The sequence below is a fragment of the Bacillus rossius genome, chromosome 3 (genome assembly GCF_032445375.1).
Source record: "Bacillus rossius redtenbacheri isolate Brsri chromosome 3, Brsri_v3, whole genome shotgun sequence".
NCBI classification, from domain to species: domain Eukaryota; kingdom Metazoa; phylum Arthropoda; class Insecta; order Phasmatodea; family Bacillidae; genus Bacillus; species Bacillus rossius.
The window spans coordinates 16914143-16938439 of record NC_086332.1 but is presented as its reverse complement, the minus strand read 5'-3'; the positions used below and the strand labels follow the sequence as shown (position 1 = coordinate 16938439).

General features: G+C 40.2%; 1 protein-coding gene across 5 annotated transcripts in view; it reads left to right on the top strand.

Annotated features, from left to right (window-relative positions):
* Positions 1–24297, top strand: part of LOC134530282 (C-Maf-inducing protein-like) — a 344834-nt gene that overhangs the window by 110598 nt on the left and 209939 nt on the right. For all 5 annotated transcript variants that reach the window (XM_063364992.1, XM_063364991.1, XM_063364990.1 and 2 more), the window contains exon 2: positions 17758–17886. In XM_063364992.1, coding sequence (XP_063221062.1) covers positions 17758–17886 — 129 coding nt within the window. The remainder of the gene's footprint in view (positions 1–17757; positions 17887–24297) is intronic.

The window sequence follows — 24297 nt, the reverse complement described above, 5'->3', positions numbered from 1 at the left end:
GGTCAAATACGGGGACGACTTTCTCGCAGACGGCCGCCAATCACAAGGGAGAAACCCCTTGTGGGGGTGTACCTTGTTGCAGTCTAACAGGCGTTCAGATTTTTTTCGCGAAAAATGCCTGCCCATACGTATTCCTGTCATAGTAATGGCAAAAATAATATTTCCTCACAAAGAAATCATTCAATGTAAAAACAAATTTTAACAACATGCATAGACAAGTGCTTAGAATTTTACCTTGACATATATGAACTCGAGGAATGTACGGATGTCTAGTCATCACCAGAGCCATGTATTTTCCGCGGTAAGTTTTCAATACTAGCTGAGAATTAAAACACTCTGTGTTTCGTGATTGGTCGCGTTTCAGGTACATGTCTGATGTCAGCTCACCAATCACAGCAGTACAGTACGGAAGGAAACGCGTCCTGAATGGCCCGGCCAGATAAGGCAGTGGCCAATCACAAGGAAGAAACAGCTGGCGCGGGCAAACCTTATTGCAGCCTAACGGATGTTCAGATTTTTTTTTTTTTTTTTCGCGAAAAATGCCTGGCCATAGTGATCACTACATGGGCGGGACGCGAGTAAAGTTATTTCGATATTAGTTGTTATGTTCGCCGCCTAGATGAAGACGAGATCATGAATCCCTTAGAGGTTCAGAACGTGTGTTCTAACAAGGTGGATGCAATGTTCCGTTGCATCTACCTACACAGGTGGCAGACGCGACATTCAACATTCTCTTCCCCTGAAACTGGTTTCGTCTGGACGTCAAATCTAGTCCTCATCGTAAACAAACTGGTTGCTCGCAACTTAATCACAACACCGAATCTTAACCTAATCATTGTCAGATTGGCTTGAACTAATCCCCCGATGCCCCTAGAGAGGAAAAAATGACGTGATAATCACAATGATTTCATACGCTGCAAACGTAAGCAGCACTCGCAACTTAGCAGATTGATTTTTTCTGTAATAATGTGCCGTGATAACATAATTTTAATGCGGCGCTTAAGACACTTAACCAGTCTTGCTCTTTTACCAACCGAAGAAAAAATAATGGGTGTAATTTTAGATTCGAAGATAACCCCACTTAAATGAAGCTTATTAGGAAAACCAGTGAGGGTTATTTATTTATCCAGAAGAAAGATATTAATAACGTGATTGACCTACATAAAAGTCACGTACTACAAAAATTTTACTTATATGGTCTCTCTGAAGTGAAACTGGCTGACCGAAATGTTTTAGTGGGACGTGAATGTTCAGAAAAGAACATTTATATTAGTTTAAGGTAGCTGAACATAAGCTGTGCAGGAACGATTAATTCACACTAGTGATATGCATTCATTAAAAATATTTGAAAAATTAGCCACATAAAAGGTATTACATGAAGACGTTTACAGCGTGTTGGATATTTATTGGGTCGTCATTAACTCATTAAACAGTATTTAATTAAGAACAGTGGCAAGTGAATACGTATATAAAATTTTAAGTTTAGTGCTTGTAACACCACAAAATTGCTGTTTTTTGAAGGCAAATAAATCTCAGTTAAGTGGTTAAAGGTTTCTCTTCATAGATGTGTGTTAAAAACATAAGCGCGTGCTTCACATACATAATTTGCAGCCATATTGTGACATATAACCCGTAGCTGTCAACAGGTATAGGCTTTTTCTTTTCTTTCAAAGAGCCTGATTCTGTATAAAATAGTGGGTTGTCTGTAAAGTCGGTTTACGGACGATAATTTTACGTGATAACGTCATAAGAAAACATTGATGGAAAATTGCATACTTTTTAATTTTCAAATGTTATTTACAGTTTTTGCAAATTTAATTTAAATAATTTGTTTAAATATAATCACGAACAATTAGTTAAAAAGCCCGCCTTAACGTGTTTGACATTATAGAAGATTTTCTCGCACGATGGTTGGCCAGTTCTTGCACGCTCGGCTCAGGCGGAACGTGACAATGAGTCATGCTTTTTCGTGCGTTCAGCCGGCGTTCGTCGATTTATTAGACGTTATCACGTCAAAAAAAAACTTTCAAAGATTTTATTATAACTATGAATTGGCTCATGCTAAAAGGGCCTCAGTCACAAAAAAATGGCAAAGTGAGTTAAGCATGAAAATCGCATGTTATAGGATAGCTTCAACTATCTATGCTAAAAAGGGATTGAGTCACATGCGCTGGTTAGCTAATATTAGCTAGGGAAATTCTAAACGTACGCTAAATGGAATTCTCGGAGACAGATTTATTCGTTTTTTTCTCAAAACTGTGTTGCTTTGACTGAGACCCTTTTTTAGCATGTGCCGATTCGCTTATAATGATGTGATTACACAGAAAAATTGATCATAAGCATGTATGAAACCGAAACGAGAAAAAATTATCAGGAAAGAGTATCTAAATGTCTCGAGACAAATTATTCGAAATCTAAGTTGCGGGTTGGGTTGGAAAAAGTTTGAAAGAGTGGCCAAGGGGCGCTAGTGCGCCTTGTTGACGTCACCACGCGTGGTCCGTTGACGCTCGGTGGTTTAAACCAGACGGCCGTCAATGACGTCATCTGGCCGGAGTCGCCTCGCAGTTTCGAGTAAGCTGATGGGGCGCAGTTAAAGCCAACTGACTATAAATACTGGGTATTCGCGGTCTCTCGCTAGAAGGGAAGCCCGGTTCCCGGCCAGCGCAGCAATACGCCGCGCCGCAGTGAAATAAACTCGTCGCTATGATGTGGCCAACAACACGAGCTCTGTTCCTCGAGGGTAATATAGGCCCCTGCCATCTTGGATTTTTCCTTATTTATTTATTCTTGCTAAAATTCTAATTTTGAACAGTTCATCCCAAATTTTGGCATTTCAAGGCATAAATTGTATTATCCAGACCTTCTATACCTTGTTGCGCCGCGAGGATCTAACTAACTTATTACTTCACGCGGGCGACCAGTAGTAAAGTGTTGGCTTCAACAAGTAGCCAAAGATTAGTCGTATGCCATGTCAAAGCAAATAAATTTAGCACGGAAGCTTTATTGCAAGAGGTATCAAAATATATTTAAGCGCCTGAAATGTCCAGTAAGGGTGAAATATCAAATCTAGGCTGAGTTGATGCGTCGCCGTGGGATGTGCCGGCGGCAGTTCATGGCCGCCTTCGAGAACAGTTCGGAGGCTGTTATTTCTGTGTTCTGTGGAGAAGTCGCAGGATACCAGTGGTGTACGCTATATTTGCCAATCAGTAGAGACCTGAAAAATTCGCGGGTTCATTTCGTGTTATGCTAAAATTCAAATAATTATATACCTTAGCGCTGCTTCTACCACTGGTTCACTGTTAATCTGGAGTAATGAGGGCCAATTAGAGACCCTCACTCATAGAAGTGTCGAATCACAGACACCCGGTCGAGACGACTCACAAGCAGGGGCGCAACAACAAGGGGGGGGGGCAAGGGTATTCCCCCCCCCTCTGATACCTTTTAGTGGGGGCAAACGGGGGCAAAGAAAGTGCTGAGTAATTAATTTTTAGATAATAAAACTGCTTAAATAGCAATTTTCAACCTTGAAATACAAATTTCCCGGGGGAGGACCCCCGGACCCACCGCTTCAATAGGGGAAATCGATGATACTGTATAAAAAGGTATATTGCCCCCCCCCCCCCTTTTGGAAATTTAGTTGTTGCGCCTCTGCTCACAAGTCAGCAGCCAATGAACATTTGGCATTTGCCCGAGTGTGCAGAGGATATTGGAGACTATCCTGGAGGTCAACGAACCCGCGAATTTTTCCGGTCTCTACCAATTAGTAGAGACCGGAAAAATTCGCGGATTCATTTCGCGATAGGCTGAAATTCAAACGTGTGTCCATTTCTGCTGGTTCTGCTATTGACTCGCAGTTTAACTGGAGCTCTCTGGGTCAATGAGAGACTATCGACCAAAGAAGCGTCGAATCACAAGCTACCCAGTGGAGACGCCTCACAATTTAGTACCCAATGAACACGCGTGTTTACTTGAGAAATGCAGAGGATAATGGAGGCTATCCTAGAGGTCATTGAATCCGCGAATTTTTCCGGTCCCAACCAATCAAGGATTGGACCACAGTTTACCTCAAGGACTCCAAGCCAATGAATAATCCCTCAACAAAATAAGTGTCGAATCACAAACATAAAGTTAACAGGTGCCACGAGTCAGTAGCTAAATACGTAGAGTATTGTGACCTGAAGGACAGATTCCACAATCCCCTACATACTCGGGTAAATGCCACCTGCTCATTGGCTACAGAGTCGTGAGACCGGTCAGCTGGAAAGCTTGCGATGCCAAACTTATTTGGCAGAGTCCTTCAGATAAACTGTAAGCTAATCACAGGAGCATTATGAAGGTACATGAGTTTAGATTCTAGCTTATCGTAAAATTAAACCGCGAATCTCTACTTATAGACCATCGTAATTTTTAGATGAGTGTATGAATGACTCGTTGGACTGATACGTTTGATGTAACACTCGTATAATAATCCGGCCAGTTAGTAGATACAAGCTTGCGGTAGGTTGGATTTGCGAATTAATTATGAGTAGATACCTGCAAAATTCGCGGTATCGATGGCCTTCAGGATAGACTGCACATTCTCCTGTACACTGGGCAAATAACGCAAGTTCATTGGTTGTTGACTTGTAAGTCGTCTCAGCTGGTTTGTCTGTGATTAGATCCTTCTTTGCTTGAGGGTTTATAATTGGTTGAGATTCGCCAAGATGAACAGTAAGCCAATAGCCAAATTATCTAAGAGGTATGTGTGTTTGAATTCTAGCGTATCACCGAATGAATCCGCGAATTTTGCAGGTCTCTAATTATGAGCCACTGCTGGCAAGTAGACGCAGGCTAACCTCGTCTGGACACAAGAAGCCACACCTGTGTTGGGGATACAGGAATTTATCTGGCGAAAGTATTTGAAAACTAAAGAATTAAAATTTTTGTATTCAGAAAACTTACGTCAACTAGGGGGGGGGGATATTTACATTATCATTCTCAACTTGTATCACTTCCTGTGGAGTTTGTCGCTCCAGGTGTTGCAACAGTTCTCTCAAATCACCCAAAATAACACACTGCCCTAACCAGGATCTCGCATACTTTCACATAACTTCAAAGGTGGGGATACATCCCCCACCCCCAAATCCCTCCATCACCACCCATACTGTTAATTCATTCTTTTTATGTAGGGCCCATTCAGTACCAAGCACTTGATGACATCGTTTCAGTGCATGCGTTGAAATATAAATAAGCCTTTAAGGCTCTAAACACCGACTAATAAATATTTTCTGAATTGATTAAACAATTCAAAAACAATAAAAGATAGTTGTATTGTAAACTTATTACAAATTATGAGCAAAAACTAGAAATTTTAGAAGCAAAATAATGTTTTAGCGCCCGGTATAAAGGACAACTTGGTTTCCATTTGACCTTTTCCCTTTTATATCTACCGGGATCTAAATAGTTGTGAATAAACATACATGGGTTAATTTAAAATAGGATTACTGAAATTATAAAAACATTAAACACTAAACTAACTGCTGTAAAAATGAAACTGCATAATATATTTGTGATAACTTACGGTATTTACTATTTAACGTACTAGAATTCTTGTTAACACTATATAGCCTACTATAATATATCTAGAGAGCTGCATGCAGTACTCGAGTTTTACGTTATTATACTTTGCAGACTGAATATCATTTTACCAGTTTCTAGCTATAAAAACCAGCCGTAAATGTTTCTCGGAAAAATTCGAAAATCATAGACAATTTTACTGTTAGAACTTTATACTAAGTATTAATGGTGGTGGCAAATTTGTATTTGTGTCAATTTTAAGCATTTATTAAAGCGACACAAACAGTTTTTTTATTGCGAAACATGATCATTCTGACAAGAACAAGTTTATTTTATAGATATATTTTTTTTAGACTTTAAGACACATAATTTAGAACTTGTTGCAAAATAGTTTCTTATACAAATAACGCTCGCGTATAAAATATCAGCTATAAAAATAATATTTTATAGTATTTAAAAGTGAATTGAAATGAGCAATGATGAAAGTTAAAAATACTGTCTTGAAATTTTGGTTACGTTTTATATCCTTTCTGATTAATGGGACAGCGCCTTTTTAGATCCAGTTAGTAAAATATCAACTTCGTATTACTTTTCACTCTTTGGTATGGTAACCTCCAGTTGAACGTGGGATTTTCTTTTACGGCATTCGCTACGTAAACTAAAAATAATACTTAGCTTTGTTTTATATTGATTTTATTAGTCTACTTAAGTTCTGCTGTTCGTTCGGCTGAAAATATGGGGTGTATCGTCGGCGGTCGTCAGTAAAACGTGATAGGTACAAGTATAAACTACCAGCACGCGTGTTGTTCGATAACACTGCAATTTATTTTTGTTATGGAACATAAATATTCATGTAAAATTACAGATATTTCTAAATTTGTACATTAACATGCAAATAACTGTATCACTACAAAATAGTGTTCGCAGTAATACTGGGTTCGGATTCATACCCGGGAATTAATGTTTTTTTATTGTCCCCGTACCTCCAATAGTTAAAGTTTTGTAAACCATACCTACCCTTGAATAGCTTTCCAGTATTAACTGCGCACATTAATAAATACGGTAAAACAAAATAAATTCGAATGGTTGAATATTCGATTGTTATATCCAATGGTTTTAAAAAATATATATGCTTGAATGAAACATTAATTAAAATATACAATTATGCGCCAAATTTCATAAGATATACTCAGTATTATCTCGAAAAACATATTTAATATGTGCAGAAATAATAACCATAGCCATGTATTGTACAAATTTGCAATATATTTCTTGTGGTATTACAAACTATTTCTTGCCAACTGGTCACCATAGGGATCTTTTGTAAAAGTATAGAATTTTTTTTGACGTGACAACGTCTAATAAATCGATGAACGCCGGCTGCACGCAAGAAAAAGTGTCCCGTTACGCACATTGTTCCGTTACGCTGTGTCCCGTTACGCTCATTGTTCCGTTACGCTGTCGGCGAGTGCAGTAATAATAGGTTATGTTAGAATTGACTAAAAAATTATGGTGATTCATACAAATTGATGATATATATTTGATTAAAATTCATTTATATGAAAACTTGTTCATAATTATATTTAAAATTTATAGCTAAGCGCCAGTTTTGAAAATTAATTACAAGTCATCTACACGTGAACTGTGTCGTCGACTGTTTATAAAGTGAAGTGAAAAGTTAATGTGGTTTTCATTGCTTATTACAACAACAATTTCGGCAATAAAGGTTAATTATTCTTGCATTTTAAAAATCTGATTACTAGTATAATTTAAAGTATTTATTCTTTTATTATTAAAATAAAAATGATTTAACTTTATTCATAAAAGTATGCGATCATTTAATCAATGTTTTGTTATGACGTTGTCACGTTAAACTATCGTCCGTAAACCGAATTTACAGACAACCAATTTTTTTTTTCAGCACCGTGTTTACACATTTTCGTTCCAATCGAATTCCGTTCCATTCACGAAATTACTCCTAACAGATGCTCTATACTGGGAGCTAAGATGTTTACACATCAATAATCAGGAACGAAATGCTGCTTTGCATCAAGTACTGCAGTACAGGGTAAAAAAGATTTCGTTTGAATGGTTATTAGCGTGCTTTTACAGGCAAATAATAATGAGGTCACTAAAAATCGTTGTAAAAAACGTTAACGAACTTTGGAATTATTGTAAAATTTAACGTGTGTGTTTGTCTTACTTTGGACTTGTAACGGTCTTGCCCGACATGTTTGCCCGCCTATTCAGAGATTTACATATTTATGTTTGGTGAGGCGGGATTGTAGTGTGACGGGGACGCACCACAACGCCGAAATACCACAACGCCGAAATGCCAAATTGACCACAACGCCGACAGCTAGAAAACTGCTGTGTACCACAACGCCGAATTACCACAACGCCGAAATACACTAACTCCGAAAAATGTCATTGCAGGACTGCAACAAAGGTTAGGTTAGACTAGGTTATGTTAGACTAGGTTAGGTTAGGTTTGATTGTGGTATTTCGGCGTTAAGGTAAATTTAAGAAACACACACAATTTCATTCAGTTGTTATTTCGGCGTTGTGGTAATTCGGCGTTGTGGTACACAGCAGTTTTCTAGCTGTCGGCGTTGTGGTCAATTTTGACACTCGGCGTTATGGTATTTCGGCATTGTGGTAACGACCCTAGTGTGACGCTCGCTGGTGCTTCTAGCGCGGTATCGCCTGTAAGCGCAGGGCTGTGGACTGGCGTCTCGTAGTGCAAAGGGCAGCAACAGGATTTGAGTGGTCACTGTACCATTATATGGTGGAGAATTGAAGATAAAAGTGAAATGCAAGGCCCTCGAGTGTTTTCAATAATCTGTACCAATTATTTCATGCATAACAATTATCCGGAAAACACGTTTTCACTCTTTCAGAAATACATTTTTAAAAAATAAATCAGAAATCCGAACACTCATCCACCCTCCAGTAAATTATATAATCATTTTTGTAAACAGACCCCACTTGTATATTTTTACTAGTTGTAATCTCTTCTTTTTTCTTTTCTTTAAAGATATGCACCGTACGTGCCCCGGTAGGCGAAGCCTTTTGCGTAACTATTCCAGATTACACACCGACAATTTTTCGCGCGTGTCTCAAGTACAGGAAGAGGAAGGAAATATCTGCGCGCGCTTGTTTGCTCCACCACATCCTTCCTGCCCGCCCTTTCCTCTGCGCAACTACGCCTATTGCTTTTCCCTTTCGCGCGGCCAAGCTAGTTCAGTCTGCCGCGGTCCTTTTCCTCTCCGTTTTCCTTATGATCCCAGCCGTCCCAGTTATTTTATTTGCGTTCTTCTCGGGCCTATTTTTGCTCACCCTTCTTGTTCGCGGGTGCTTTTTGTGTGGAAGCCAGTTAACTAATTTTTCCGCGCAACTAAAATTCCTGTATTCTTGTCATCTCTTTCTTTGACATATTAAATTGTTTTACATAAATAAATCAGTTTAAGTTAATTTATAAATATGGTTTAAGGGTAAGATAATTCTTATCGCCTTAACTCACCACCTACGAAGACGTTAAATAAATAATTTTCCGTGGCTCGCATGCAGCAAATTTAGATGCTGAGGAAGAGGGAATTCAGCCATTAAAGTCAAATCATGAAATATATCTAATTACAAATAATTTTTTCGCACATTATATGAGTACATTCTGCAGTTCTTGAAGTAAAGGGTTAAGGTATTATTTTAGTCGCACGGTTATGCACAGCAGCCCCTCCAAGATTACAGGTGTATTCTCTGTGATGGCGTTAACTACGATTCTCTCTCCCAGTAAGGTTCGTAGACACGGTTCCCGCGACCCAGAGTCACGTCTGGGTGCTGGCATAGAACACACGACCCGACACAGGCGTCGCGACGCCTCGACAATCACGCCCGCCTAGGAGCCTGATAATTCACTGCTCTCAGTCCTGCTAGCGACATACAGACAACTGGACGATATTTAAAACGGACAAACAAGGTCAATAAAAACACAAGCATGTGCAGTCTCTATATTGTAACTTTGTTCCAAATTTCACAGTCCTCAAAAATAGTACCAATGGTCTGGCTGTTGTTCTTTCAACAGTTTTTTTAACAACTTTATGTGGTTGTCAGAGTTTGCAAACAAACATCTGATGCTTTTCCAAGTGTCATTTGGTATTAATTTTGACAACTGTCAAATTTGGGACAAGTTGCATGGGACAGACTATATCACTGTTTGCAACGGGAAGCCTTCTTTTCACAGACGAGAGAGCCAAACGCCCAATCGTGCATCTTCGGTTTTTTTTGGTTCATTGTAAAAGGTTAGGTTAGCTACATTATAAATACTTTAAAACATTGTGGACGGTTGATTTGGTTAGGATAGCTACATTAAAGATACTGTGAAATCATGTAAACTGTTTCCTAGCCCCGGATAGCTACATATTAAAAAGTTATTTGCTAAGCAACCATAAAATGATTTTGCAGTATTTTTAATGTAACTATACTTACCTAGTATAACCAACCATCCACACTGTTTTAAAGTATTTATAATGTAGCTAACCTATCCTAATCGACCGCAAAATTTAATGCCTCACCGGTTTATACAATGAGATAGAACGGGGGAAAAAAACTTCAGGGAACTTCGGGTGTGGCTCTCTCGTCTGTGAAATGAAGGCTTCCCGTTTGCAACAGCTGGCTGGCTACCATTGTCGTTGGGAATACGTGTGTGCAGGCGCACAAATGTGTAGGATCTACGGCCCAAGGGTTCAACGCATGGGATTAACCAACATGTCATCAGCGAGGGGCTTTTTAATTACTGAGGGGGTAGGGGAGTTTCCCTGCTTCTCCCCCCCCCCCCTCATATCTCCGCCCATGCGTGTGTGTACGCACGTGCTGCATGTGTAGGTTTAAAATTACAGTAAAGATGCCTTGTCGATGTAATATATAAACCATCATTTTACTATCCTCAATTTTTTCTTATTCTGTTCCCATCAAAGCAGAGCTAATTTGATAAATGAAAACATCAACGTGTTTGTAAGTATCAAACCAACGGGATTAATTTTTTTGAAAATGTAAATTATCTTAATTGTAAATTATGTTTGAGCTTCCTTCTTTCGACCGGTTCCTGACCAACCCAACCTTTTCATTCGCCAACCATTGATCCTTCAAGTCCTCTTCGAACCACGGTGAACCTGTTTTGAACCAGGTAAAGCCAGTGTCCATAAAACAAGCGTCTCGCACTCATCGAGGCGTTATTCAAAACATATTTATAAATAGTTTTTTTTTACTTGAGTTTTTTAATTAAAGCTCATAAACGCAGACACCTTATCATACTGCCGGTGAGTTATGTTTTGTTTTTGTAACGAGTTTGGGTGGTGAGAAATGCGTGTCTTAGCGCTTGTAAACAGATGAAAAGCCACCAGCATTAGTTAAAAATTCGATGCATCTGACACGCTTTAGTAATGGGTTACACTAGGGATCGTATAAAGTACTCCAGATTCCACCAAATTATTTTGACATTTCTATGTTTAGTCGTGAATAACTACCCATTTTACTGTTTGAGTTACGGAACTGCAAGTCTGACTACATGATCGTGCCAAAGAGGGTCCTATTTTTTTTAGAGCGAACATTTAGGCTGTTTAATGTATTACTAAACATTATTTTGTAACTGTTCAACAGGCGAATCCACCCTGTAAAAGAAACATAAACATATGCACACATATTGCACGGGAATTCTCTGCCGCCCCTGGATCAGTTAAATTGGTAGACACTACTGATGATTTTTTTAAAGTCTCTCCAAAGCAAACTGTACAGTGATTGGTCAGCATAATGACTGGTTGCGAGGGGACTTCCATATTTCGCTGTCGTGTTTATCGCTACCTTGCTCATATATATACGCGCCTTTAAAAATACATCCAGGGCCGGCTTCCACAGTCGTGACTTGAGGCAAGGCAAAGTTCTACTTCGTTGTTTGATAAACCTGCGAAGTCTGAGCTTAGATTTCACTCGGGCCGGTGTCACACTGCGCACTGAACCGATGCAGTCGCCAGTTTCCACTTGGTGATTTATTCCAACTCAGTTGTTCACACGTTCGATTTTGATGAGTGTATACAGCGTAGTCTTGAGAATCCTGCATTTTTGCACTGTGAGAAAAGCGGTTGAAAAAAAAAATATTCGACCGAAAGTTGCTGCGGAAGTTTTAGCCGGCGCATTGGCAGAAACGTGATACCGGCGTTATCTGAATCTGCAATTGGCTCTAAGTGTCTATAAAGGCGAGGAACCGTGACCCAAAAAAAAATTACTTGAGACTCAACTTACCTGTTCGGATGGTTTATTGCATTTTAATGACAATTTTTTTTTGTCTGGAACGATCTCTACTGGTGTTCCACTGCATGGACACTGAGTTTAGTGTTTTGTAGCGGTTGCTAGGCATCGCAGGGCGAGCGAACACGCGGCGGGGAGTCGGCAGTCGAAGCGGCGGATGTGGGGTCGTGTGTCGACGACTGCGCGAACACAGGAACACAGCATGGGGCTGCGTCGCGGCCCGAGCGCTGTTTACCCCCCCCCCCCCCCCCCGTTCTCGTTCCGATCCGCGGGCGCCACTTTCTCTCCCCCCCCCCCCTTTCCAAGCATGCTTCTCCCAATCCTTCATTATCAACTCCCCTTCTTCAGTAAACCATCACCGCGGCTGGCTACGCGCCTCGCCGCAAACGAACCGTGAGTGCGTCATTCGACGTGTTAAACACGTTTCTAGGTCGCGCGTGCGCGCGTCTCGAGGCCCGCAGTCACGCGCCGAGTCGGTCGGTTATTTCCTTTTTCTTGTCAGCGGCTGTTGTTTCGAGGGATGCACCTACAAAAATAAAAAATATTCCAATATCTCTAATAGATTTGGTTTATTTCGGTCTCGAATTTTTCACCAGATATTAAACCAAACAAAAAACGCTATCTTCGAGCTGTAAAAGGTTACCCATGCGATCATAATTATGTATACTTGCGTGACTTTTTAACATTCGAGACGAAATAAAAATACAAGAGAGTAATCGAGATAAATCTCAGGAAAAGCCCTTCAAACAGTACTAATGGTGAGATAATAAAGCTACCAAACTGACGCGTGAGACGGAGAACTTAAAATAAAAAATAAAGTTTTTTGTTTATTTTGCCGGTCAGCTTCAGTTATCGATTTGTCATTCCGTGTTGTCAACTTTCTTTTTAGGGGCGAAAGCGTCAACAAATGAAGTCGCTAAGTAATGTTTAGTCAGGTTACTGGCAGCCTCACACGTATGAGCCGTGACCTGTGAACACAACTCGTTAACTTATTTAGTTAAAATTAGAGAGTTAGTTTGACGGGAGTTTTCGCCACGCCATCATGCACAGAAGCTTAGTTAATAATAGCTTATACCCGGTGGCATGAATTTTGCGCGAAATACTGATCGCTCATTAGTAGAGACCTGTAAAATTCGCGGATTCATTTCGCGATAGGATAGAGTCCAAATACTTTTGACATTATTTCGCTTCAGTGATTGGGCCACAGATTATCTGAAGGACTCTGGGCCAATGAAAAATCTTTAACAGAATAATTAGTTAATCACGATCATTCCAGTCAACAGGTGTTACGAGTCGGTAACCAATCAGCAGATGTAATTTGCACGAGTGCATAGAGGATCATGGAATCTGTCCTTTAGGGATTTGAAATCGCGAATTTTACAGGTCTCTACTCATTAGACGTTTGCCCGCACTTTGTAATGGCCTTCAAGAGATGTCATTGCCCCATTTGGCCGGGCCATTCAAGACGCGTTTGCTTCCGCACTGAATGGCCATGATCGGTGTGCGGACAGTAGAAATGCACCTCAAATAAACCCCGCCGACCACGCAACAAATTCAATGTTACAAAGTTTTAACACGTAGTTGGTCTGGAAATCTTTTCGCGAAAAGTACAAGGCCCTGTTTAAAGCTAAGTGGTTACGATGAAAGCCTCCAAACTATTTTGCTGGGACTCGAATCCTAGTCGAAGATACCAATTTTATAGTTGGATTTTTCTTTCCGCTGTAGTATTATCTGTATACAAAAAAAAGTATACCTTTTCATCCCCTCTTTCTAATCCTCATGTATTTCCTAACATGATGTCTTTCAGCCAGCTATAAGGGACCAAATTTCTGACACCAAATGTACAGGTGTCTGATTTTTGATGTCATTTGTAATGGCTTCCGAGAGGTCCTTTCATTCACGTATCGTAACTAAAGTTATGACAACACCAATGAAACTGGACCATGAGGCATGAGGGAATGAGAGAAAAGGGTTGCTCGGTAGGGTTAGAAGGGGCGGGGAGGGAGAAAAGAAGAGCTCTGGTTTCGTGATCTTTGCACTTGTCGCCTGCCTATAGGTTTTCTCGGAAGGTAGTCATTTCAAAGGACCTTCCTATTTATTACTTAGTTGTATCGGCATGCTCAGCTCTGCACATGAAGTCTAATCGCTGTATGTTCTACTCCACACGAAGCATTGTGTATCGCGAGAAGGCTCGTGATTCCTTACAGATTCATCTCCACGTCCCAGTTTCTCAACTCATTTCTAGTACTCTAATGGCCAGTTAAACCATTCTGCTGTTCGACCCGCGATACAATGATCTTAGCCCAAGAATGAGTTAAGGGTCACCCCCAAACGTTACGCCAGCACTTCTGGGACTAAGTACACGATATTTGTTCGCGTGAACTATATAGTTCATTTATTTCCGATCTGCGACAACAAGCAGCAACAGTGTCGAAGAAATGTTAGGGTGCATTTCTATTGGTGGCCTGGAACTACATTAAGTCGCTACAATCGATTGTGACACGGCGAACAAATAGTTGGTGCGATTCCCACAAGATAGCAGCACTTACAGTGGCTGCCTCAGCTTTTGAATTTTAATAACAATTGAAAACACATACTGGTACATAAAATTTAATACAAACAAATCAGTCGGAAATATTAATAGTTTTTCTTCTATTTAATATGGAAAGTAAACATGACGAAATAAAATATTAAAACATCAAGCTAAAATAACAAGCTGTTCAAACTGTAAAAATGGGGCAATTCTCGTGAGCAGAGGTTGTAACTCTAAAGAAGGTATAATTTTGGTTACTTACAATATATTATGTGAAATTTTGTAAATAATACTTTAATATTTACTATTGGTTAAACTAACGTGCATAAAGTCAGTAAAAATTCCGACCATGTCTGCTCGCGCGGTGGTGATCCGAGATCATTGCCATGAACCGACCCGAGAGTCGGATCGCATCCAAGTTCCCGGTGATCTTCGCTCAGCGCTCACGACACAAAGGTGCAGCAGGAAATGTGGTCGAACGACGGTCGGTCCAGCTTCATGACTCGAGGTTACGCCTGAATTCCGATGGTGCAGCTGGCCATAAGTAACCTCGCACTACTATTGCACTGGTGTGTGATAGTGGCAGGGCCGTATTTACGCGCAGGTTATCCAGGCTGTAGCCTATGTTCCCGCACCACAAATGGGGGCCCGCACCACACGACACGAAAAAAAAAATTATACTGCCATGCGGATCGTCTTATATTCTTAAAATACGCGTCGACGTAGTGTCCAGTTGTGTTTTGTGTGGATTAATTGCGCCGAACTAAACTCTTCTGTAGAAAGCTGATGTATGAATTGTGTCAGCATTTAGAAATTTTCGATTATTTTCATTGGTTTTTGTGTCACTTAATTCCTTAACCTCTAAATACTGTTTGGTTAAATTGTCTAGTTTAATAATAAACAATTTTTTTCAAAATAGAAGATTGATGAAAACTATGAGTTTTGTAGGTCAATTAAAATAAACTACCCACCCAGACCCAGGCAAGAGGCACCCACTGTTTCACTGGAAGGGGATACTCAATATACCCCCCCTTGTTCCCCCCTAGAGAGAGCCCGCACCACAGACTCAGCCTAGGGGCCCACAGGCAGTAAATCCGGCCCTGGATCGTGGCTCTCTCTACCCGAGCATCCCGTGTCCTCGAATAACGCAGTCTCCCCTTTGAACCCTGTTCACCACCGCTGCGCCGCCAAGCGACGCGTCAGTGCAACTCGGAACAAACGGGAATGATAATTCGGCGATACTCGCCGAGCGATCATCGAACAAAGACTTGCGGACTCTTTGACAACTGTACATTCCTGTGCTTTCTTGAAATGAATCAATACCTACCTCTAAAATGACGCTCCCTTACACAAGAATGTTTAAAAACACTTCCACAACATTAAGGGCCCCGCCTAGTCGGGGCTGTATTTGTGTTTTAGTGGGGAAATATGATAAGTGCGACGCTCGCTGGTGCTTCTAGCGCGGTATCGCCCCTAAACGTAAGGCTCTGGTCGTGCATTGAATGAAAATAAAGGTGTAATGCAAGTCCCTTGAGTGCTCTCAAGAATTTGTAATGGATTTTTCATGTCTAAAAATTATCCTGAAAACTCGCGTCTTAGCCATTTTCACTCTCGAAAAAAAATACAATTTAAAAACGAAGTACAGTAACAGAACTACTCATCACCCCTCAGTAGTTTTTTAATTTTTTTTTTCTTAAATAGACCCCACTCGGGTATCTTGAGTAGTTTTCAAATCACGTTTTTTTTTTTTTCGTTTTTTTTTTTCGTCTGGAGCTCTGCACACGTGTGTGCGCCCAGGTAGGCGGGGTCTTTAAATGTTGTACTCATCGGAGACTTCGTCGGTGCGAGAAACCACAGCGCGTGCCATGCGCTCCGAAGAGAGCGCGGAGGTTATTCCTGGCCAGCGCCCTCCGTGATACGTGGACACTCGTAGCCTCGGGGTCAGCGACCTGGCAGCCCCGCCTCGCCCGGCCCGGGGCACGGGTCGTTACCACAACGCCGAAATATCATAACGCCGAATGTCAAAATTGACCACAACGCCGACAGCTAGAAAACTGCTGTGTACCACAACGCCGAAATAACAACTGAATGAATTTGTGTGCGTTTCTTAAATGTACCTTAACGCCGAAATACCACAATCTTACCTAACCTAACATAACCTAGCCTATCCTAGCCTAGCCTAACCTAACCTAGCCTAACCTAACCTAACCTACTCTAACCTAACCTACTCTAACCTAACCTACTCTAACCTAACCTATTCTAACCTAACCTAGTCCAACCTAACCTATTATAACCTAACCTAGTCTAACCTAACCTAGTCTAACCTAACCTAACCTTTGTGGCAGTCCTGCAATGACATTTTTCGGCGTTAGTGTGTATCGACGTTGTGGTAATTCGGCGTTGTGGTACACAGCAGTTTTCTAGCTGTCGGCGTTGTGGTCAATTTGGCATTTCGGCGTTGTGGTATTTCAGCGTTGTGGTGCGTCCCTCCCGGGGCATCGCCGAGTCGGCTCCGAAGTGACCTTGAGGCGCTTGTTGAGGGGGGGGGGTCATGACCCGCGTCCACGGAATAGGGGCCAAGGACGCGCGCACAACTTCTTTCGGGAGGGCGGGGGGCCATGCAGAATTTGGTAAATGTCGAAGAGAGACAATCCCTCTCGCAGTCGTTACCATTGTGCGAGTAACGGGGAGTTTCGATCTACCTTTTTTTTTCTTCTTTTCTTCACATTCAAAAAAAGGGGGGAGGGGGAGTTTACTCCGATACTCTGTAGTTTTTTTCGTTTATGGAACAAACATACTCATGTAACAACTGCATCGCCACAAAACAGTGATCCTGGGTTGTCCCAGTACCTACAATAGTTAAAGTTATTTGTAAACCGTTCCCTTAATAGATTTCCCGTATTAACTGCTCACATTAATAAACATAATACAAGAAAAAAAGTCAAATCATTGAATATTCGATTATTTTTTCCGTGGTTTAAAAAAATACATATGTGCTTGAGTGAAACATCAATTAAAATATAAAATTATGCCCCAACGTTCGTAATAAATACTGAGTATTATCTCTAATTTTTTCTCTGTAATATATTTATGATATTATTCATTTGTAAAATTTAAAAAAAATTATGCCGTAAGCGCAGATCACATTTACATCTATGGCCACGGTAACTTCGACAGTCTTTCAGATTTTATTTTATTTAAATGTGAAGAGTTTGAAAATTGTTCATTAAATAATAGGGAGAGGGACAAATGTTTGTCTCGGCTGTCCAGCGTATAGACGTACTTGGGTTCCTCTCCAGTAGTTCAGGTTGGGTCGGGGGAAAAGGAAGGCCGAGCCCTCACGGGAGGCTGTTGTGACGCTGTTGCAGCCCAACGGGTTCCTGGAGATGTCCGTCCCCTACTCCAGCATGGAGGAGGTGTACGTGGTGACGCGCTGGGACGTGGGCCACAAGTTCTGCATCCGGCTGGTCGTGCCCGACGGCTCCTTGCTGCTGCAGGTAGGCGACCGCAGCCCTTACCCGGGTCCCGCGGGCGACTGAAATCCTGCCCCTTGGAAGGGCAGCCCTTCAAGGTTTTTCTGGCAATGGTTTGTTTGTACGGCGACTGGAAGGGCAGCCCATCCAATTTATGAAAAAAAAACAACGTTTCTTTAAGTGTTTGAATAATCCTGAAAACTTGCCCCTTGGAAGGGCAGCCCATCAGGATTTTTCTGACAGTGGTGTTTTTGAAAGGTTGTCTGAATTGTTGGCCCTTGGAAGGGCAGCCCTTCAGGATTTTTCTGACAGTAGTGTTTTTGAAAGGTTGTCTGCATTGTTGCCCCTTGGATGGGCAGCCCTTCAGGATTTTTCTGACAGTGGTTAGTTTAGGTTAGGTTAGGTTAGGTCACTTTACAAACTAACCACTGTCAGAAAAATCCTGAAGGGCTTCCCATCCAAGGGGCAACAATCCAGACAACCTTTCAAAAACACTACTGTCAGAAAAATCCTGAAGGGCTTCCCATCCAAGGGGCAACAATCCAGACAACCTTTCAAAAACACTACTGTCAGAAAAATCCTGAAGGGCTTCCCATCCAAGGGGCAACAATCCAGACAACCTTTCAAAAACACTACTGTCAGAAAAATCCTGAAGGGCTTCCCATCCAAGGGGCAACAATCCAGACAACCTTTCAAAAACACTACTGTCAGAAAAATCCTGAAGGGCTGCCCATCCAAGGGGCAACAATCCAGACAACCTTTCAAAAACACTACTGTCAGAAAAATCCTGAAGGGCTTCCCATCCAAGGGGCAACAATCCAGACAACCTTTCAAAAACACTACTGTCAGAAAAATCCTGAAGGGCTTCCCATCCAAGGGGCAACAATCCAGACAACCTTTCAAAAACACTACTGTCAGAAAAATCCTGAAGGGCTTCCCATCCAAGGGGCAACAATCCAGACAACCTTTCAAAAACACTACTGTCAGAAAAATCCTGAAGGGCTGCCCATCCAAGGGGCAACAATCCAGACAACCTTTCAAAAACACTACTGTCAGAAAAATCCTGATGGCTGCCCTTCCAAGGGGCAACAATTCAGCTCCCCCGGCGAAGGTAACATTGTTCCCCTGGGATCACGGGTCTCAACAGCGCTAGCGACGCGACGCGGATCTCCCTAGCGCAGGGGTCGGCAGAACTAGCGGCTCTTTCGTGCAATTTTTGCGGCTCTACAACTCACTGTGGTGCCGTGGCACACACAAAATTCCCCCCTCCCCCTCCCCCCCCCCAAAAAAAATAATCAAACGGCGCATTCACAGTGCATGACCTCAACTTGCGGGCTCGCATCCCGCCCCCGCTCCCCACCAGGTGCTTTTTTATTTTAATTATTAATTCATTAAAATTATTTAGGTTTTCTTGTTTTATCAGCAGAACTCTGCTTACGACAACTATATTTTTTTTAACATTCACGTTTTTTTTCCTTTATTTTTAGGACTTTATCTTGAATTTGAAAGAAAAAAAATATTTTGATTTTATCTTTTTTTTATATCCTTAAAATTCCATGTGTATGCAGAGAAAATACATGTTGCGGCTCTCTGGGAAAAAAATATGTGAGGATCTTGTTACTTAATGTTCGGCCGACCCCTGCCCTAGTCGATCAAGCTCGGAACATGTGTGACGCCAACGCGACAAACTTTTGCGGTCGTAACGCAAATTTCCGATTAAAATGTTTTTTTTTTTTTTTTCTGTTTCCATCGCGTCGGTGGTGCGACGTTACTGAAATGTGAGTCAGGAATTTGGTTAGTCTTCGACAAGTTCCATCTAAAGTTTACAAGCATGCGTAGATTAAAGATGGCGCAGTTTTGGTTATAAACTTCTATTAGAAATTACTTAATTATTCTAATACTCTTGAATTTCTTACTTAAATAACTGTTTATTAATGTCTCACTTGATCTACAAAAATTTTATGTTTCTCTTTAATGTTTTGGAAATAATGAAATTTGTACAAATTAACGTATATTTAGATACATGTTCCTAGTAAAAATATACGTATCGTGAGAATACGGTGATTTGTTTTGATAATCATATTCAGTAATAAATTTCATATCACCTTTACTTTACTTTTTATAAAACTAGGCTCTAAACCCATTTAATAGTAGTTTTTAAAAGATTTATTGCATTTACGTAGCAATTCATAGCATCACATTAGAGCCAAAATTATTATATTAAACTTTTTAATTGTCTTAAACTTTAGGTGGGTCATGTACATTGGTAACACAATAGTTTTTGTTCTTTTATTCAGCAGTGAATATTATTTAATGTGTTCACGCTTAGTGATGATTCATAATGAATGGAACATTTAGATTATACGTATTTATCTCAACTGTGAAGATTGAGGGTGACGACGTTTTGAGTGGCTGAACTTTCACAAAATGAAATATATACACCACTTACTTTTTGCATAATTAGCTAGCCAAGTTTCATTTTGAACGTTTTTGTGCGGTATGGATAAGGAGAATGAAACAGAATAAAAGATTGGAACGTTTTAGGTTTAGAGTCAATTTTACAGGCTACTAGGTGATATGGTTTAGTTTCTTTCAGGAAATAATTATTTAGTTTTACCTGCTATTTTAAAATCATCAGAATTTGTATGATTTTGAAAGGTTTTATAAAATTAAAAGAAATTTTCTGAAATAATTTAAACAATCCCACGCAGTAGCTGCTTGAATAAACTTTATACCCAAAAATTTTAAAAAGTTGACTTTTCCAGCTAATTATGCAAAATTTTGCAATATATATATACAACATTTTTGTTGAAATTCGTCTACTCAAAAAGTCTAAAAGTTTAACCACGTTAAAAGTATAATTAAAAAATTACCTATAACGGGACATGGACCTATAAAAGGACAAGTAAACATTGATCATTGGAGTATGCGTGGTTCATATGTATTGGCCAGAAACATTTTATTTTTTATTTTTGTTTGTCGTTCGGGTAAAAACCTCATGTGCAAAATAAAGGAAAATTAATTCTATCGTCGCTTCGCGTCAGTAGCTCTATTGTGATGCCGTTATTAACTAGTTCAATACTATTAACTGAGGACTCTGCTTACATTTGGTTACTTTTAAAGGTTGGTAAATCAGCGGAACCCAAGATTAAGTAGGGTAAGTCTCTGAAATATTAGTGATACCCAGAGATTCAGAAACAATCCGTTAATGGGTTTTCAGTAGTTTAAATTAATTCGAATTCATCGCATGTAAAAACTAATATTATTTTAATTTCGTTTAATTATTCAATTACAGCGGTGCTTTTTTCTATATAAAAATTACGAACACATTATTTGGCGCATCATTTTCAGTTAATAATATCATAAGATAAATAATGCCAAATAAAAACCATAGCGGATAAAACCATTATTTACTAATCAAAATAATGTCTAGAACGTGCATGATCACATCAATGAATTATGTTCATTTTACATAAAACTATATTGATAAGTTTCCCTTAAGACTCCGCACAGCCGAGGAGTTATTTTGCCTACTTTTCGTGCTCAGACTACTTTGGAATTGAACTATCTAGAACACTCTTCAGTATGTTGGATTTTTTTTTAATTTTTAATTTTGGCTGATTATTGATGTTTACGAAGATATATTTAGAAAATGGCACTATAGAAGTTAAAGCTGTAAGTGCGTTGCCCTGTATATGGAAACACGGGAAATGAACTTGTATGGGCGGTCATGACAAATATAAGCTAGACAAATTGTTTTTGTTTTTTTTATGAATTGTTAGCAGAATTTTCGTAAATATAAAATAACTGGTACGAAAAATAACAACAGCGAGTAATATTCATTTTTTATATGGTGGCATAAGCCTATCCGAGATAAATGCATCCAAACCACAAAAATAGCGTGAAAATTCAATAACCAATTATGATGGGCGAGATTAAGACTTTGAATAGAGTTTAGATTTTTTTTTCAATTACTGTGCAGACCAGTTATCATCACATGTAAACGATGAATTGATTAATGGATGAATCATAAATAATGTATAGATACCTGAACACGGGAACGCGCGGATAAAAAAAATTTTCTTCCGGAAGCGTCCGCCACGCTTCCCCACTTCCGGGAAACTGTGTGATTTCGCCGTGCATCTAGCGCGAATCACCTTTGGTGGAAGGCGTATGGTTCGTCCAGACGTATAAATGAAATGCTTCGACAAAAGATAATCATTATGAATTCAAGGATTTAAATAATCCTGACAGTTAATAAGTTTGTTTGAACACGGGGTCTCAGCGTTCCAGATCATAAACTGGTTCCAATCATGTGACTGTTTGTCATGCGAACAGTCATGACAAACAGTCACATGATTGTCACGTGCTTCGCGTTTGCGTACGAGGTAACCAGTGGGGAAAGGAACAGAAAAACCACCTCGAGATTAATAAACCGGTTTGGCGAAAGCTAGTCTCGGGGTGCAACATACTGCGTCGAGAACTGCGACGGGGGAAAAGGAAAGCACCCTCTTCTATCAGAGACCGGCGCGTTAAAGTTTCTGGAAGATGCGACGCGTATTGGGTTCTTGGTCACATTTGCTAAGGCCCTACCTCTTGTCCTGCGCAGTAGATTTTACAACATTTGCAACGATGGAAACTATTCCGCAAAATAATTACATTATGAACTACACTAAATATTAAAATATTTAGGTACATTTTTGAAGTGACGAGTGCAGTAAATTCGCACCTATCTTGGGAATATTTTTTGCTGTTAATTTGCTTGGTTTGTAGGTCCAAAAGTCGTCTCACACACGGGTCTACTGGGAAAGGGGAAGGGGGATATATTTTAAAATGGCTCAAAATGTCCGAGTGGTGTCTGTTTATGAAAAGCATTTAAGAATACGCGGAGGCTTGATGTAAGCTTTTGGACATACGCCATTGGTAAGCACATGTACGTATGTCTGTAGAAGAAAACTACAAAAAACTACCGACATACATGTGCTTAGCAATGGCGTATGTCCAAAAGCTTATATCAAGCCATGCACTCCCATTGCACAAATCTTTCAAAGATGATAATAATAATACGCTGAGGGTTGAATGAGTAGTTAATTGCGGGTTCGTTTTCAAACTGTATTTTTATGAGTGAAGATGGCTTAAACGCGTGTTTTCAGAATAATTTTTGGCTTGATACACCAATTATAGATTTTTGAAAGTGCCTAAGGAATATTCCTTTTTTTTTTTTTATAAGTTTTTCCGCCATATGATGTTTCGCTGCCGCTCAAATATCAAAGTTGGCCTATACACGAGAAGACGGCGCGCTAGTTGAGAGCTAGGAGAACCAGAGAGCGCCGCACTTATCATCCCACCTTGCTAAGTCAGATACACCCCTGGACTATAGGGGCCCTTAAAGTATCTATTTCTCGTAATGTGATTCAGAACTCAAATTCCAAAGCAATCGTGCGGCTGTACTAAGCGCAATATCGCGCTCCAACGTGCTGGCGGAGTGGAGCAGTTGTGACCTTAGACTTTACGTGGCCCTGTGCTATTTACTTTATTTTTTTTAATGCACTCGTTCAAAAATTTTATTTAACCCAAACTGTAAATTAAAATTTAACGATGGTTTTGCTAATTTATCGCAGGGTATTTTGACATTATTTCCTGGTAAATTATCCTCGGGTCAGTTTTATAAATGTTTAATGAAAGAATTACCGGTATGATCACATAATTATACGTAGCAATAAAATGTTTATAAGTTTTTCTATTACGAAATAATAAATAAAAATAGGTATTTACCAGCACATTAAGTTACAAGATAATAATAATTTAATTTTCCTTTTCACAATAATGTCCCATTTAAAAAAAAAAAAAAAAAAAAAGTGAGTCTTTCAGTCCTACTCGCCAGTGATGAACATGTAAACATCTAACCTTTGTAATTTAGGATTACTTTTTACAATCACTATTTTAGTTTACCAATTATATTCCAGGGCAGTTTCAATCATCATAAAGTTTCATTTGGCAACACCAATGTGTTTCGGTATGTAACTTGATATTTACCAAAGTGACGATGTACAGGTTTTTGTTGCTACAACACGTGCGTCCGCCATTTTTTTTCCCGAGGTTTCTGAGACTTCTGCGCAGACGTAGGTACTGCCGTTGTCCCGCATTTCCCGTTCCATTTCCACGAAATTGCTGCTACCAGATGTCGTGTACAGAGAGAGCTTAGATGTTTGCACGTCAGTAAATAACAATGGAAAGCATCCCGGCGCTTGCCCTTCCCTGGAGCCGCCCCTGGAGAAGAGCAGGCCTGGAACGCGCGGCGCTGCTCTACGCGGGGACGCACCACAACGCCGAACGTACAATAACGCCGAAAACCATAACGCCGAATGCTAAATTGACTACAACGCCGACAGCTAAAAACTGCTGTGTACCACAACGCCGAAATACATTAACGCT